Here is a 13579-nt window from a genome sequence, read left to right as displayed (position 1 = left end):
AGAGGAGAGAGAAAGAGAGAGAAGAAGAGAGAGAGAAAGAGGGAGAGAGAGACAGAGAGACAGAGGATAGAGAGACAGAGAGAGAGAGGAGAGAGAGAGAGAGAGAGAAAGAGAGAGAGAGAGACAAAGAGAGAGAGAGAAACAGAGAGACAAGAGAGAGAGACAGAGAGAAAGAGGGAGAGAGAGACAGAGAGACAGAGATAGAGAGACAGAGAGACAGAGAGAGAGAAGAAGAGAGAGAGAGAGAGAAAAGAGAGAGAGAAAGAGAGAGAGAGAAGTGAGAGAGAGAGAGAGAGAAAGAGAGAGAGAAATAGAGAAAGAGGGAGAGAGAGAGACAGAGAGACAGAGATAGAGAGACAGAGAGAGAGAAAGAGAGAGAGAGAGACAGAGAGACAGAGATAGAGAGACAGAGAGAGAGAAAGAGAGAAAGAGAGAGAGAGAGAGAGAGAGAGAGAGAGAGGGAGGGAGGGAGAGACAGAGATAGAGAGACAGAGAGACAGAGAGAGAGAAAGAGAGAGAGACAGAGAGAAAGAGGGAGAGAGAAGAGAGAGAGAGAGGAGAGAGGGAGAGAGAGAGAGAGAGAAAGAGGGAGAGGGAGAGAGAGAGAGAGAGAGAGAGAGAGAGAGAGAGAGAGAGAGAGAAAGAGACGACTCTTTGAAGTTATATGAACTTTATGAGGTCAACAAATCTCATAGCTCCCTATGACCTTCCAAATTCCTCTGACATTTTTTTTCTTCTTTTTTGCTGAGACAGCTGGGGTTAAATGACTTGCCCAGGGTCACACAGCTAGGAAGTGTTAAATGTCTGAGACTAGATTTTTTTTTTTTTTAATTATAGCTTTTTATTGACAAGAACATATGCATGGGTAATTTTTCAACATTGTCCCTTGCACTCACTTCTGTTCCTTCTTTTCCCTTCTTCCCTTCACCCCCTCCGCTAGATGGCAGGCAGTCTTCTACATGTTAAACATGTTAAAGTATGAGATTAGATTTGAACTCAGGCCCTCCTGACTTCAGGGCTAGTGCTCTATGCATTGTGCCACCAAGATGCCCCATTTGACATTTAAAGCCCTTTGCAATTTGGCTCCAACTTACTTTCTCAGCCTTATTACATAGCAATCCCCTTCACAGGTTCTACAGACCAGCCAAATTGGCCTCTTGCTACTCCCTTTTGCTCAAGGCTCCATCTCTACATTCTTGTATAGCCTGTGTTTCCATTCCTAGAACGCACTTCTTGCTTCCACCCCCAAATTTTCCTAGTCTTCTTCAAAGCTCTATCCAAGCATTACTTTTTTCCCTCCAAAAATGAATTCATTATTTATAACATTAAAAAAAATTTTTTGCTTTCCAAATTTTCTCCCTTCCTCTCCGTTCCCACTGAGAAGACAAGAAACGTGATAATAATTATACTTGTAAATACTTATGAAATCATGCAAAACATAATTCCATATTAGCTATGTTGCCAAAAAAAAAAAAAAAAAAAAAGATAAGTGAAAAAATGATCAAACATAACTTTCTATGTGATACTCTTTTTCTTTTTGTAGTGTTAAGTGAAGTGCCCAAGATTACACACAGCTAGTAAGTGTCAAGTGTCTGAGGTTGGATTTGAACTTAAGTCACCCTGCCACCTAGCGGTCCTCCTCTGTGACATACTATATAATTCTACTGATACTTTTATATTACCACATACTCATTTTGAATATACTGAAGAGATATACGTGTTTCTCTCTCTCTGGAATGTAAATTCCTTAAGGGCAGGGAAAGTTTTATTTTTGTTTTTGCCCTCACCACCTGGCTGACTATAGACACAATATTGTGTAATCTCTTTTCCCATGGCCAGAAATACTGAGTATAAGTTATATGCACACCCCCCCCCACCCCCCCCCCCCCCCCACACACGCACATACCTGCCCTTGAGGAGTTGGGACTTCTCCTTCACTTTCGGTGTCCTGGCTGCTCTCTGATGATGTCTCCTCTACGGTGGTGATGGGGGCCACTGGCTTCTCAGCAGCTTTGCCTTGGGAGATTTGGACAGATGGCTTTCCCTGGAGTTTAAAAAAAAAAAAAAAAAGACTTAAGTTGTGCAGAAATTTACTTAACTTTTTCTGAGTATAACTTGACTTTTTTGATGGCTTTACATGTTTAGAAAATTTAAGAGTCCTTTCAAGAAGCCAGATGTTAAATAAAGGGATCTTTTAATTAGTCAGGATATCTAGGACTAAACAGTTATCTATCAGAAATGACAGTTCAGATGACTATTATCTTCCTGATATACAGGAATCATCCTCATGAAAACAACAATAGTAAAATTAAATAATACTACCACTAACAATAATTTGTTGTTCATTCATTTCACTGGTGTTTGACTCTTTGTGATCCCATTTGGGGGGTTCTGGGCAAAGACATTAGAATGGTTTGATATTTCCTTCTACAGCTGAGGCAAACGGGTGCCTTGCCCAGTCACAGAGCTATAAGGGTTTGAATTGTGATTTGAATTCAGACTTCTGACTCCAAGACCAGAGCTTTGCCCACTGGACCACTCGGCTGCTAAATAATAATAAGAGCTAGTATTTATACAGACCTTTAAGGCTTACAAAGCACTTTACGGGTGTTACCTCATTAATCTCATCAAGTACATCATTTTCATAATAATCCTCTGAAGTAGGAGCTATTAATAAGAAAATACCGAGCTTTGAATTCTGGAAAGAATTATAAATTTCTTGGGACTTTTGACAACGGTTGTGAATGAGAATGTTAAGAATATAATCAAAGTTTTTTTTTAATAATCTTTTTTAAAATTAATTTTTATAATTATGACATTTTTTTTGACAGTACATATGCATAGGTAATTTTTTTTTTTACAACATTATCCCTTGTACTCCCTTCTGTTCTGAGTTTTTCCCCTCCTTCCCTCCACCCCCTCCCCTAGATGGCAGGGCATTCCCATACATATTATATATCTTATAGTATATCCTAAGGATATAATCAAAGTTGAAAAGGGCCTGAGCAGTCAAAGATGAGGATGATAAATTAGGGAATATTTAGTGAATAAGAACTTGAAGCAATTAAGTAAATGGATAATATACTTAAATGGTATCTATGATCTATTTCTTAATTGTTGACCAAGGTTTGTAGCAAGTACCCACACATCAAAGAAATAATAATCCTTTTAAAGCACTGAAGTAAACTCTGCTCTGACTTGTATATTGTGATTCACAGACATGAAAGTTATGTGATTTTACTCAAACAGTAAAAGATATTTTTAAATATAAAAGTTAGGTGAGGAATTTGAAACTCAAACCTGAAAAGAAAAACAAAGATATGTTAAGTTTTTTTTTTTTTTTTTTTTAAATATGTAACTAGAAAAAAAAGCAAGTAGGTACAAATTGGGAAGACATGACAAAAATGGATTGGTAAATGCTGGATGAAATAGAGGAAGAAAAACACACTATTACGGTGCAGGGAAACCTGACCACTGGTCAAAATGCTAACAAAGGATCATAGATTTAGACCTACAAGGAATCGTCTATTAAAAATAGGCCACGATATATGAATGTTATGGAATATTACTGCTCTGTAAGAAATGACCAGCAGGATGATTTCAGAAAGGCCTGGAGAGACTTACATGAACTGATGTTGAGTTAAACGAGCAGAACTAGGAGATCATTATACACTTCAACAACAATATTGTATGAAGATATATTCTGATGGAAGTGGATATCTTCAACATAGAGAAGCTCGAATTCAGTTCCAGTTGATCAATGATGGACAGAATCAGCTACACCCAGAGAAGGAACACTGGGAAATGAGTGTGGACTACTTGCATTTTTGTTTTTACCTTCTGAATCCAATTTTTCTTGTGCAACAAGAGATCTGTACGGATCTGCACATATATATTGTATCTAAGATATACTTTAACATGTTTAACATATATTGAGACTGCTTGCCATCTAGGGGAGGGGGTGGAGGGAGGGAAGGGAAAAGTTGGAAATGAGTGCAAGGGAAATGCAAATGTTGCAAAAATTACCCATGCATATGTTCTGTCAATAAAAAAGCTATAATAAAATAAGCTATAATAAAAATAAAAAAACATAGGCCACAAAATCTAGCACTCTCATTTACAGATAAGGAAACTGGGCTCATTTTTCTATCAGTTAATAATTAAGGAGGAAAAAGACCAATTCCTTTGAAATGGGAATTCTTTGATCAGGCATGTACCCTATAGATGTCAAAAATGGAACAAAGGCTCCATGGATGCTAAAATATTCATGATAGCATTTCCTGTGATGAAAGAAGTAAAAAACAAAGCAGATTCTCATTTCCTAGGAAAAGCTTAAAAAACAAAAAAAACAAAAAAACAAAAAAAACAAACTCTTATGATATGTGAATGAAGTCAATTACTACTGAGGAGAAAAAAATAATGAATGAGGAGTTCATAGAAACAAAGATGTGCATGAACTGATACAAGGTGAGCTTAACAGAAACAAAATAACATACACAATGATTACAACAATACAAATGAAAAGATCGCTAAAAAGGAGATAAACTCTGAGAAACTAAAAAAACCTAAGTGCATGTCTCAGACAACATACCGCCCTACTTGAGGCAGAGGGGTTGGGGAAGGACAGGGATGAAGGCAGCAGACATTGATACACATGGTCACTTTACTGGAAGTGTTTTCCTTTGTGACAAGAAGCAATGCAATGGGAATGGGCAAAGGAGTTCTGAATCAGCAAAACCTTTTCAAAAGTAATATGGAACTGTACTTTAAAAACAACAAAACTGTTTATATCCTTTATATCCTTTGATCCAAAGATTCTACTGCTAGGAAGGTTCATCTATACAAAAATATGTTAATCAGTACTGTTCTTTATATATAAAAACCAGTGCATCCAAAGATTGGGAAATAGAACAACTTGAGAGTACAGTTATTATAAGAATTACAAGTATAGACATAGGAAGACTTATTTTAAGTTATGCAGAAAGAAGAAAAGAACGCCATAAAAGAACACATATACTGCTACTATTATATAGTAATAACAACAAACATCTGATGAATGCAGAGTCAAAAACATTTAGAAGGGGACACACAAGATGCTTTTTACCTCCTCTTCACTCTCTGACTCCTCACTGCTTTCAGAAGTGTCCTCGGGTCTCCCAGGTCCTGCTGCTTTGGCCTGAAGGGGAACAGACCCTGACTTCCAGGGAGCTGGAGTAGATACTCTCCCTTGAGTGTCCTTAGTGGAGAGAGGAGTGACAGGGGCCCTTTTTCCTGGAGGGATATCGACTTGGGAAGCTTTCATTGTGGGTTTTGCCTAATATTGCACCAAAAGAATTAACATAAATAAATATCTACATACCTAAATATAGACAAAGACAGACACCAATATACACACATACAAGGGCACTTTTACTTTTTATATACACATACACTTTTGCTTTTTGATATGTTAATGTTTAAATACCTTAGTTACTAAGTTGATCATTAGTGAATAATACCTTTACTTTTTTGCTCCTGAGTAGGTTAATCACCTCTTTAAGACCATTTTCTCATTTGTAAAATGAGAATAAGATCTAGACTCCTAAGTCTATGGCAAGGATGCTATTTTGTAATCTGCTAAGAACTCTAGAATTTTTTAATATCACTATCATCATTATTAATTACCTCACTTACTGCAGGACCAAATCTCCAAAGAGGTAATAAACTTGGGAAAAGGAGTTTTGGAGTTCTTGGGGACATGTTCTTCAGATCAACATCTTTACAAATAAATGCCTGAGAGGTAAGCATCAATGGAATTTAATAAACAGAGATAAGGAGTTGATAAAGGCTATGAATGTCATGACCTCAGAAAAGACATTTGGAGATGCAGTCACTGAAAGTGTAAAGCATGGTGGCTTGGAGGATTTGAAAAGACCTCCCAGAAACTTGTTTTGCCTCCTTTGGCAAGAGGAATATGACAAAGGAACATGGGGAACAAGGGAGATACAAAATCCACAGATCTAGAGTGGAGGGATTTTAAAGGGCACAAAGATATAACCTTCTCACTTTTCAATTTTACTTTCTTGGTTAAGTGACATGCCCAATGCCACAAAGCGGGTTTTTTTTTAGTTTTTTGCTGAGGCGATTGGGGTTAAGTGACTTGCCCAGGGTCACACAGCCAAGAAGTGTTAATTGTCTGAAGTGTAAGAAGACTGAAGTGGGGAACAAGGCCAATCTGACACGGCCTCAAGCTGCAATGTCTGCTGCCTCACCTCCTTCTGACCTTACCTGTCTTTGGGTTGCAGGGATCACTACCTCATCGCTACTGCTGGAGCTTTCTTCTGAGCTGCTGGAATCCACCTTCATGGCCTGAAGGGAGGGAACTGCTGACTTCTTAGGAGATGATGCAGTAGTCCCTTTCTTTCCCTCCAAACTTGCCTAAAAACAAGAGGAAGCACTATGAGAAGAGATAGACAAGGGGGTAATAGTCCCCTCTAGATTAAAGAGACTGGATGAGGATAATTACAAACAAGGGACACATCTGGACCTGAGATACTGGGATGCTGTCGTCACACTCTGAATCCTCACTGCTCTCCGAAGTCTTTTCTGGTTTCCCAAGCCAACCTATCTTGTGTTGGACTTCTGCTTTGGCTTGGAGAGGTACAGTCCCTGATTTCAAGGGGGGCAGAGTAGATGTTCTCCCCTGGGTGCCCTTAGGAGAGACAGAGGTCCCTTTGCCTGAGGCGGTGTCAGCTTGAGGGGTTTTCACTGCCAGTTTTACCTAAGACCACACAGTGAAAAAGAAAAGAATCAAAGACTGTGATCCAAGAATCAAGGCTTATCCCTATGTTGATCAAAAATAGATGAGAAGCTATCAGGATCAACAGAAATTGAACCAAATGCAAAGGAAAGCATGACGAGAGCCACTCCTAAAATAAGAAAGCCTCTGCTCTTACTACTTTTTTATTCCCCTTTATGCCTCAGAGTTCAGAACTTCACAATCTATCTGGACATAGGCAACTCCTACTTCATTATCTGCAAATCGAGGGAGTTACACTGGATTACCTTCACGATCCCTTCCTGATCTAAAAAAGACCCAAAGGTCTTCTCTTGTGGTCTCACCTGTCCCCGGGACGCTGGGCTCTCCTTCTCACTCTCTGACTCCTCACTGCTTTCAGAAGTGAGCTCGGGTCTCCTGGGTCCTGCCGCTTTGGCCTGGAGGGGAACAGACCCTGACTTCCAGGGAGCTGGAGTGGATGTTCTCCCCTGAGTGCCTTGAGAGGAGAGAGGAGTGACGGGGGCTCCTTTTCCTGGAGGGGTATTGACTTGGGAAGCTTTCATGGCGGGCTTTGCCTAAGATTGCACCAAGAAAAAAATAAATGAAGACCAGGAATAGAGGATGTGATCCAAGAATCAAAGCTGCCCATGTTCTTAGAAAGCAAACTAATGAGAATGTATCAGGAACTGCAGATGCTGAGTTAAAGGACAGGAAGCAGCAGCACAGGGCCTCAGCCACTCACTGCTCACACCTAACAGGTCTGGTTTTCCAACCTCCTCATTCGGTGAAACAGTTATTTGTGATCCCTTAACTGGATGGAAGCTCCTCAACCGCCCTCTTTCCACTTGACACCCTTCCTTTGGAGACGCTCTTCCCCCCTGGTTCTCCCCCAACCATCAGCACCAGTGTGCTCCTTCACCACTCCTTTACTGGATACTCCGTATATCACACCCCCTAAAGGAGGGTGTACTCCAAGACTGTCCTGGGCCCTCTTCTCCCTTTATGTTATTCCTCATGATAACCTCATCTGCAATCTTGGCTTTAATTTCAAGGCAGATTGTCACATCTAAACATTCCGTTTGGGAATCTCTCTTCTGGGCTTTAGACTCAGAAGTGCCATCACTAACTGCCTACTAGAAACTCACAGCTGTGTGTCCCACAGGCATTTCAAACAACACATCTCTAACTGAACCATTCATTCTCTTTCCCCTGAGGATTCAGAGGTGCCTTCTAAGTCAAAAGGGACCAGTGCAGGCCAGAAGGTACCTGGACAGAGTAAACTAACCTTTGCTTCCTTATCTGTAAAAGGAAAGCGCTACACTAGATCAACTCCCTTCCACATCTAAGAAAGACCCAGGGATCCTCTTGTGGTCTCACCTGTCCCCGGGACGCTGGGCTCTCCTCCTCACTCTCCGACTCCTCACTGCTTTCAGAAGTGACCTCGGGTCTCCCGGGTCCTGCTGCTTTGGCCTGGAGGGGCAGAGTCCCCGACTTACAGGGAGTTGGAGTAGAGGTTCTTCCCTGAGTGCCCTTAGAAGAGATGGAGGTGATGGTGTCCAATTTCTGTGTGGAGGTATTGATTTGGGGAGCTTTCACTGACGGCTTTGTCTAAAGTCACAAAAGAAAAATCGATCAAGCAGAAATGTTAGGAGATTCTTAGCCAGGGATGAAGCTGTATCACTTTTTTCTCCCCTCAATACCAATGTCTTAATTGATTTATTGTATTTTCCTAGGGAAGAAAAAAAGAGTGCGCATTATCCTGTTAGAAAAGAAAGTAGTAGGAAAAAAAAAAGAAAAGAAAGTAGGCAGCCTCTGGATTCTAGAACTCATCACCCCTTGAGTGGGGCCTCTAAGGAAGGGACAATTCTATGCCCAGCAGAGAGTAGTTTCAAAAAGAAGAGACCTTTCTCCCTCACCTTAAAAGATTCTGGGTCCCATTTACTGAGGGGAGGGAAATGGTGAGGTCCTAGGTGGGCACTGGCACAGAAAGTCAGAATCTCGGTAAACAATCTGGACGCCTGGCTACTCTCTGGGGCAAGCAGGAAGAAGCACTCATAAAATTATAAGTGAATCCCTTTGGTTTTATTTAGGCCTTCTGTTCTTAAACAGGTCTTTTGTTCAAATGGACTTTCGATTATAGTCCCACCCCAAGTGGAAGTCTCTGGAAACTGTACTTTTATTGTATCCAATCAGAAAGCCAAATTATGATATCAATTCCCCCTATATTTCCCCTATTAAAAAATATGTCCATTCAGAAGCTAACTAGGGTTTTAGGGTTTGCCTATCAAAGTGTATGCCTCAAGGTATTTTCCCCCCGTGTTAATTGCTAAAATCGTATCCTTGTTAAAAACCTTTTGGATTTGGCACCCTCTTAGTAGTGTAATAAAATCTTTGTCCTTTATTGGGGGAAGAAGAGAAAAAGAAAAGTAGATGGGAGGGGAGAGAGAAGAAGGGAAGAAGTTGGTCACTATGCATTACAAAGCTAGAAAGGAGAAAGGAAAAGAAAAACTTCAAATAGAAAGAACTGAAAATCATCTGAGCACAGGCCAAGAGGGTTTGGTTTCCAGAAGCCCAGGGAATAAGAAAAAACACAAATTGGTACAGTTATACTTTCTACCCCCCCAGTCCATATTAATATTAATAAAAGTTCAAGAACTTAACAAAAAAGCTTTGATTTTAAGAAGTAAAAATGAATGTACATTTTGTCTCCTGTGGTTGTCAACAACCACTGTTCAAGGTTGTTTCTTGTCCTAGTGGAGAAGAGATCCTTTTCTGAGGACTCTTGTAATACAGAGATCTGGATCTCCTCACTCCCAGGAAATCTGCTTTATGAACCTCATACCTGTCACTGCCCAGCAAAACAGGCTGGAACAAAAAAAGCTAAGCATAAAATGGACTTGAAGGACTTTCATCCTCAAACCTGCAGACATTGCTCTCTTCTGGTCCTCTTCCTGCCCATCTGACTGATTGTTTCTTTTATTGGATCTTCATCCACGTTATGCCCCCTATGATTAGGGGTCCCCCAAAGCTCTGTCTTGGGCCCTCTTCTCTCTCTACTATTTTACCAGGTGATCTCATGAACTCCCCTATCTTCAATTACTCCCTTTATGCAGATGCTTCTGATATACTGGTTCAAATTTAATTTCTCTCCCTAATAGTTCTAGTTTCCCCTCCCCACTTAGTATCTTGATTTGGATGTCCTAGAGATCTCTTAAACTCAGTATGTCCACAATGGAGTTCGTTATTTCTCTCTCAACCTCTCCCCTTTCCAAACTTCCTTATTCACATCAAAGGTCCCACCACCCTCTCAGTCACTATCTCTCACTCCCCTATGCCATCACAAAGACTGGGTCTCCCTTCAATGCTGCTACCACCCCCAGGGCAGGCCTTCATCACCTCATGACTGAACTACTGCAATAGCCTGCTGGTGGTCTGCCTGCCTCTAGTCTCTCTCCATCTTTCACTCAGTTAGCTATCACACTGATTTTCCTAAATCTCAGATCTCACCATACTACTTCCAGAAATTCCCTATCTCTTCAAGGCCAAATATAAAATCCTGTTGGACAGAGCTTTTCATAACCTGGCTCCCTTTCCAGTCTTCCTATACTTTATATACTCCTTCATATTCTTTGATCCAGTATCTCCTTATGGGAGACACTCCTCCAAACTTTTAAGTATTTCACTAGCTACTGCCCATGGAATGAACTCTTGCGTTCTCTACCTCTGGCTTGCTCTCAGCCTCAGCCAAAGTCCTACCTTTTCTATTCCTCCTTAATCTTAGTGCCTTCTATCAGTGACTCTACCCAATTTACCCTCTCCTTATATCTTGTTTTTACAGAGTTGTTTACAGGCTATCATTCTCATTAGATCATTCGAGACCCCAGAAAGCAGAAACTCTCATCTTTCTCTGTATGCCCAGAGTTTAGTCCAGTGCCTGGCACACAGAAGATACTTAATAAGTACTGACTTTAGAGATTGGCATTCCAGCCAGAAGCAGTCCTATTCTATTTTTTTTAAATTAAAGCTTTTACTTTCAAAAACATATGCATGGACAATTTTTCAACATTGACCCTTATAAAACCCTGTATTCCAAATTTCTCCTCTTCCTCCCACCCCCTCCCCTAGATGACAAGTAATCCAATATGTGTTAAACATGTTAAAATATATCTTAAATCCAATTTAGGCATACATATTTATACAATAATCTTGCTGCACACACACACAAAAAATCAGATCAAAAAGGAAAAAAATGAGAAAGAGAACAAAATGCAAGCAAACAATAAAAAGAGTGAAAACGCTATGTTGTGGTCCACAAGCAGTTCCTATTCTACATGCAGACAGGTCTGAAGAGAAGCCAGAGCCCAGTGATGACTTACCTGTCCTTGAGACACAGGTACCTCCACATCACTGTCTGTCTCATCAGAGCTCTCAGAACTACTCTCCTCTGGCTTCCCAGCCCCCATGGCCTTGGTGGGAGATGTCCCCTTGGCATTGGAAGCTATAGGTGCTAACTTTCCTGAAGTGGGAAGAACTTCTTTTCCCAACGGCCTCCTGGTGGTAGGGGAAGGAGAGGCTTTGAGCTGAGGAGTTTTCACTGATGATACTGCCTGATGGGGAAGAAAGCAGAACCAGAGAATTAATTAGGAGTCAAATGAGAAAATTAAGTAGCCTGTTTGGGGCTAGTTTTGATGACAATAAAGACAAAACCAACTTCTTTATCTGAAATACAAGCAATATTCAGTTAGATTTCCTACACCCACACCCACAGGAGAAGGAACTCAAGGCATCATTAAAAAGCATCATTATTGGTAAAGTCTTTAGATTACCTCAGTTAAGGGCTGGCTAAAAAAAAAAAAAGAAAAAGAAAAAGAAAATTAACCTTTCCAAAAGACCATGTACCTGTGACTATAAGCTGTGAACTTGGGGACAGATGAGAGAGGCAGTGTGTCTATTATCACACTTATGATTCCTATAACCATTCCTGTCAAGTAGCTAGCACAAGGCACTATAATCTCCATTTGACAGATGAGGCAACTTGAAGTTCAAGCAGGATCACAGGATTTAGAGCTGGAGGGATATTAGATAAAGGGCATTCTTTTTGTTCTTTCAGCTGCCTCCAACTCTGCTGTTTACTCCCCTCTCAGACTTCTCACCTGTCCTTGGGATGTGGGAGTTTCCACTTCGCTTTCCGACTCATCACTGCTCTCAGAACTGTTCTCTTTAGAGATCGGCATTCCAGCCAGAAGCAGTCCTATTCTATTTTTTTTTTTTTTTAATTAAAGCTTTTTATTTTCAAAACATATGCATGGACAATTTTTCAACATTGACCCTTATAAAACCCTGTATTCCAAATTTCTCCTCTTCCTCCCACCCCCTCCCCTAGATGACAAGTAATCCAATATATGTTAAACATGTTAAAATATATCTTAAATCCAATTTAGGCATACATATTTATACAATAATCTTGCTGCACACACACACACAAAATCAGATCAAAAAGGAAAAAAATGAGAAAGAGAACAAAATGCAAGCAAACAATAAAAAGAGTGAAAACGCTATGTTGTGGTCCACAAGCAGTTCCTATTCTACATGCAGACAGGTCTGAAGAGAAGCCAGAGCCCAGTGATGACTTACCTGTCCTTGAGACACAGGTACCTCCACATCACTGTCTGTCTCATCAGAGCTCTCAGAACTACTCTCCTCTGGCTTCCCAGCCCCCATGGCCTTGGTGGGAGATGTCCCCTTGGCATTGGAAGCTATAGGTGCTAACTTTCCTGAAGTGGGAAGAACTTCTTTTCCCAACGGCTTCCTGGTGGTAGGGGAAGGAGAGGCTTTGAGCTGAGGAGTTTTCACTGATGATACTGCCTGATGGGGAAGAAAGCAGAACCAGAGAATTAATTAGGAGTCAAATGAGAAAATTAAGTAGCCTGTTTGGGGCTAGTTTTGATGACAATAAAGACAAAACCAACTTCTTTATCTGAAATACAAGCAATATTCAGTTAGATTCCTACACCCACACCCACAGGAGAAGGAACTCAAGGCATCATTAAAAAGCATCATTACTGGTAAAGTCTTTAGATTACCTCAGTTAAGGGCTGGCTAAAAAAAAAAAAAAGAAAAAGAAAAAGGAAATTAACCTTTCCAAAAGACCATGTACCTGTGACTATAAGCTGTGAACTTGGGGACAGATGAGAGAGGCAGTGTGTCTATTATCACACTTATGATTCCTATAACCATTCCTGTCAAGGAGCTAGCACAAGGCACTATAATCTCCATTTGACAGATGAGGCAACTTGAAGTTCAAGCAGGATCACAGGATTTAGAGCTGGAGGGATATTAGATAAAGGGCATTCTTTTTGTTCTTTCAGCTGCCTCCAACTCTGCTGTTTACTCCCCTCTCAGACTTCTCACCTGTCCTTGGGATGTAGGAGTTTCCACTTCGCTTTCCGACTCATCACTGCTCTCAGAACTGTTCTCTTTAGAGATCGGCATTCCAGCCAGAAGCAGTCCTATTCTATTTTTTTTTTTTTTAATTAAAGCTTTTTATTTTCAAAACATATGCATGGACAATTTTTCAACATTGACCCTTATAAAACCCTGTATTCCAAATTTCTCCTCTTCCTCCCACCCCCTCCCCTAGATGACAAGTAATCCAATATATGTTAAACATGTTAAAATATATCTTAAATCCAATTTAGGCATACATATTTATACAATAATCTTGCTGCACACACACACAAAAAATCAGATCAAAAAGGAAAAAAATGAGAAAGAGAACAAAATGCAAGCAAACAATAAAAAGAGTGAAAACGCTATGTTGTG

At 40.4% G+C, this 13579-nt stretch overlaps 1 protein-coding gene across 1 annotated transcript in view; it reads right to left on the bottom strand.

Annotated features, from left to right (window-relative positions):
* LOC141552870 (uncharacterized) overlaps positions 1-13579 on the bottom strand; it is a 53528-nt gene that overhangs the window by 424 nt on the left and 39525 nt on the right. Inside the window, exons 15-22 of the mRNA XM_074284806.1 lie at positions 12392-12622; positions 11134-11364; positions 8135-8365; positions 7102-7332; positions 6527-6760; positions 6268-6417; positions 5105-5314; positions 1907-2044 (exon numbers count right to left, since the gene is read on the bottom strand). Of these exons, the coding sequence (XP_074140907.1) occupies positions 1907-2044; positions 5105-5314; positions 6268-6417; positions 6527-6760; positions 7102-7332; positions 8135-8365; positions 11134-11364; positions 12392-12622 (1656 nt within the window). The remainder of the gene's footprint in view (positions 1-1906; positions 2045-5104; positions 5315-6267; positions 6418-6526; positions 6761-7101; positions 7333-8134; positions 8366-11133; positions 11365-12391; positions 12623-13579) is intronic.

Source organism: Sminthopsis crassicaudata, chromosome 2 (genome assembly GCF_048593235.1).
Source record: "Sminthopsis crassicaudata isolate SCR6 chromosome 2, ASM4859323v1, whole genome shotgun sequence".
Classification (NCBI taxonomy): domain Eukaryota; kingdom Metazoa; phylum Chordata; class Mammalia; order Dasyuromorphia; family Dasyuridae; genus Sminthopsis; species Sminthopsis crassicaudata.
The sequence above is the reverse complement of the archived record's forward strand: the minus strand, read 5'-3'. Positions and strand labels throughout refer to the sequence as shown.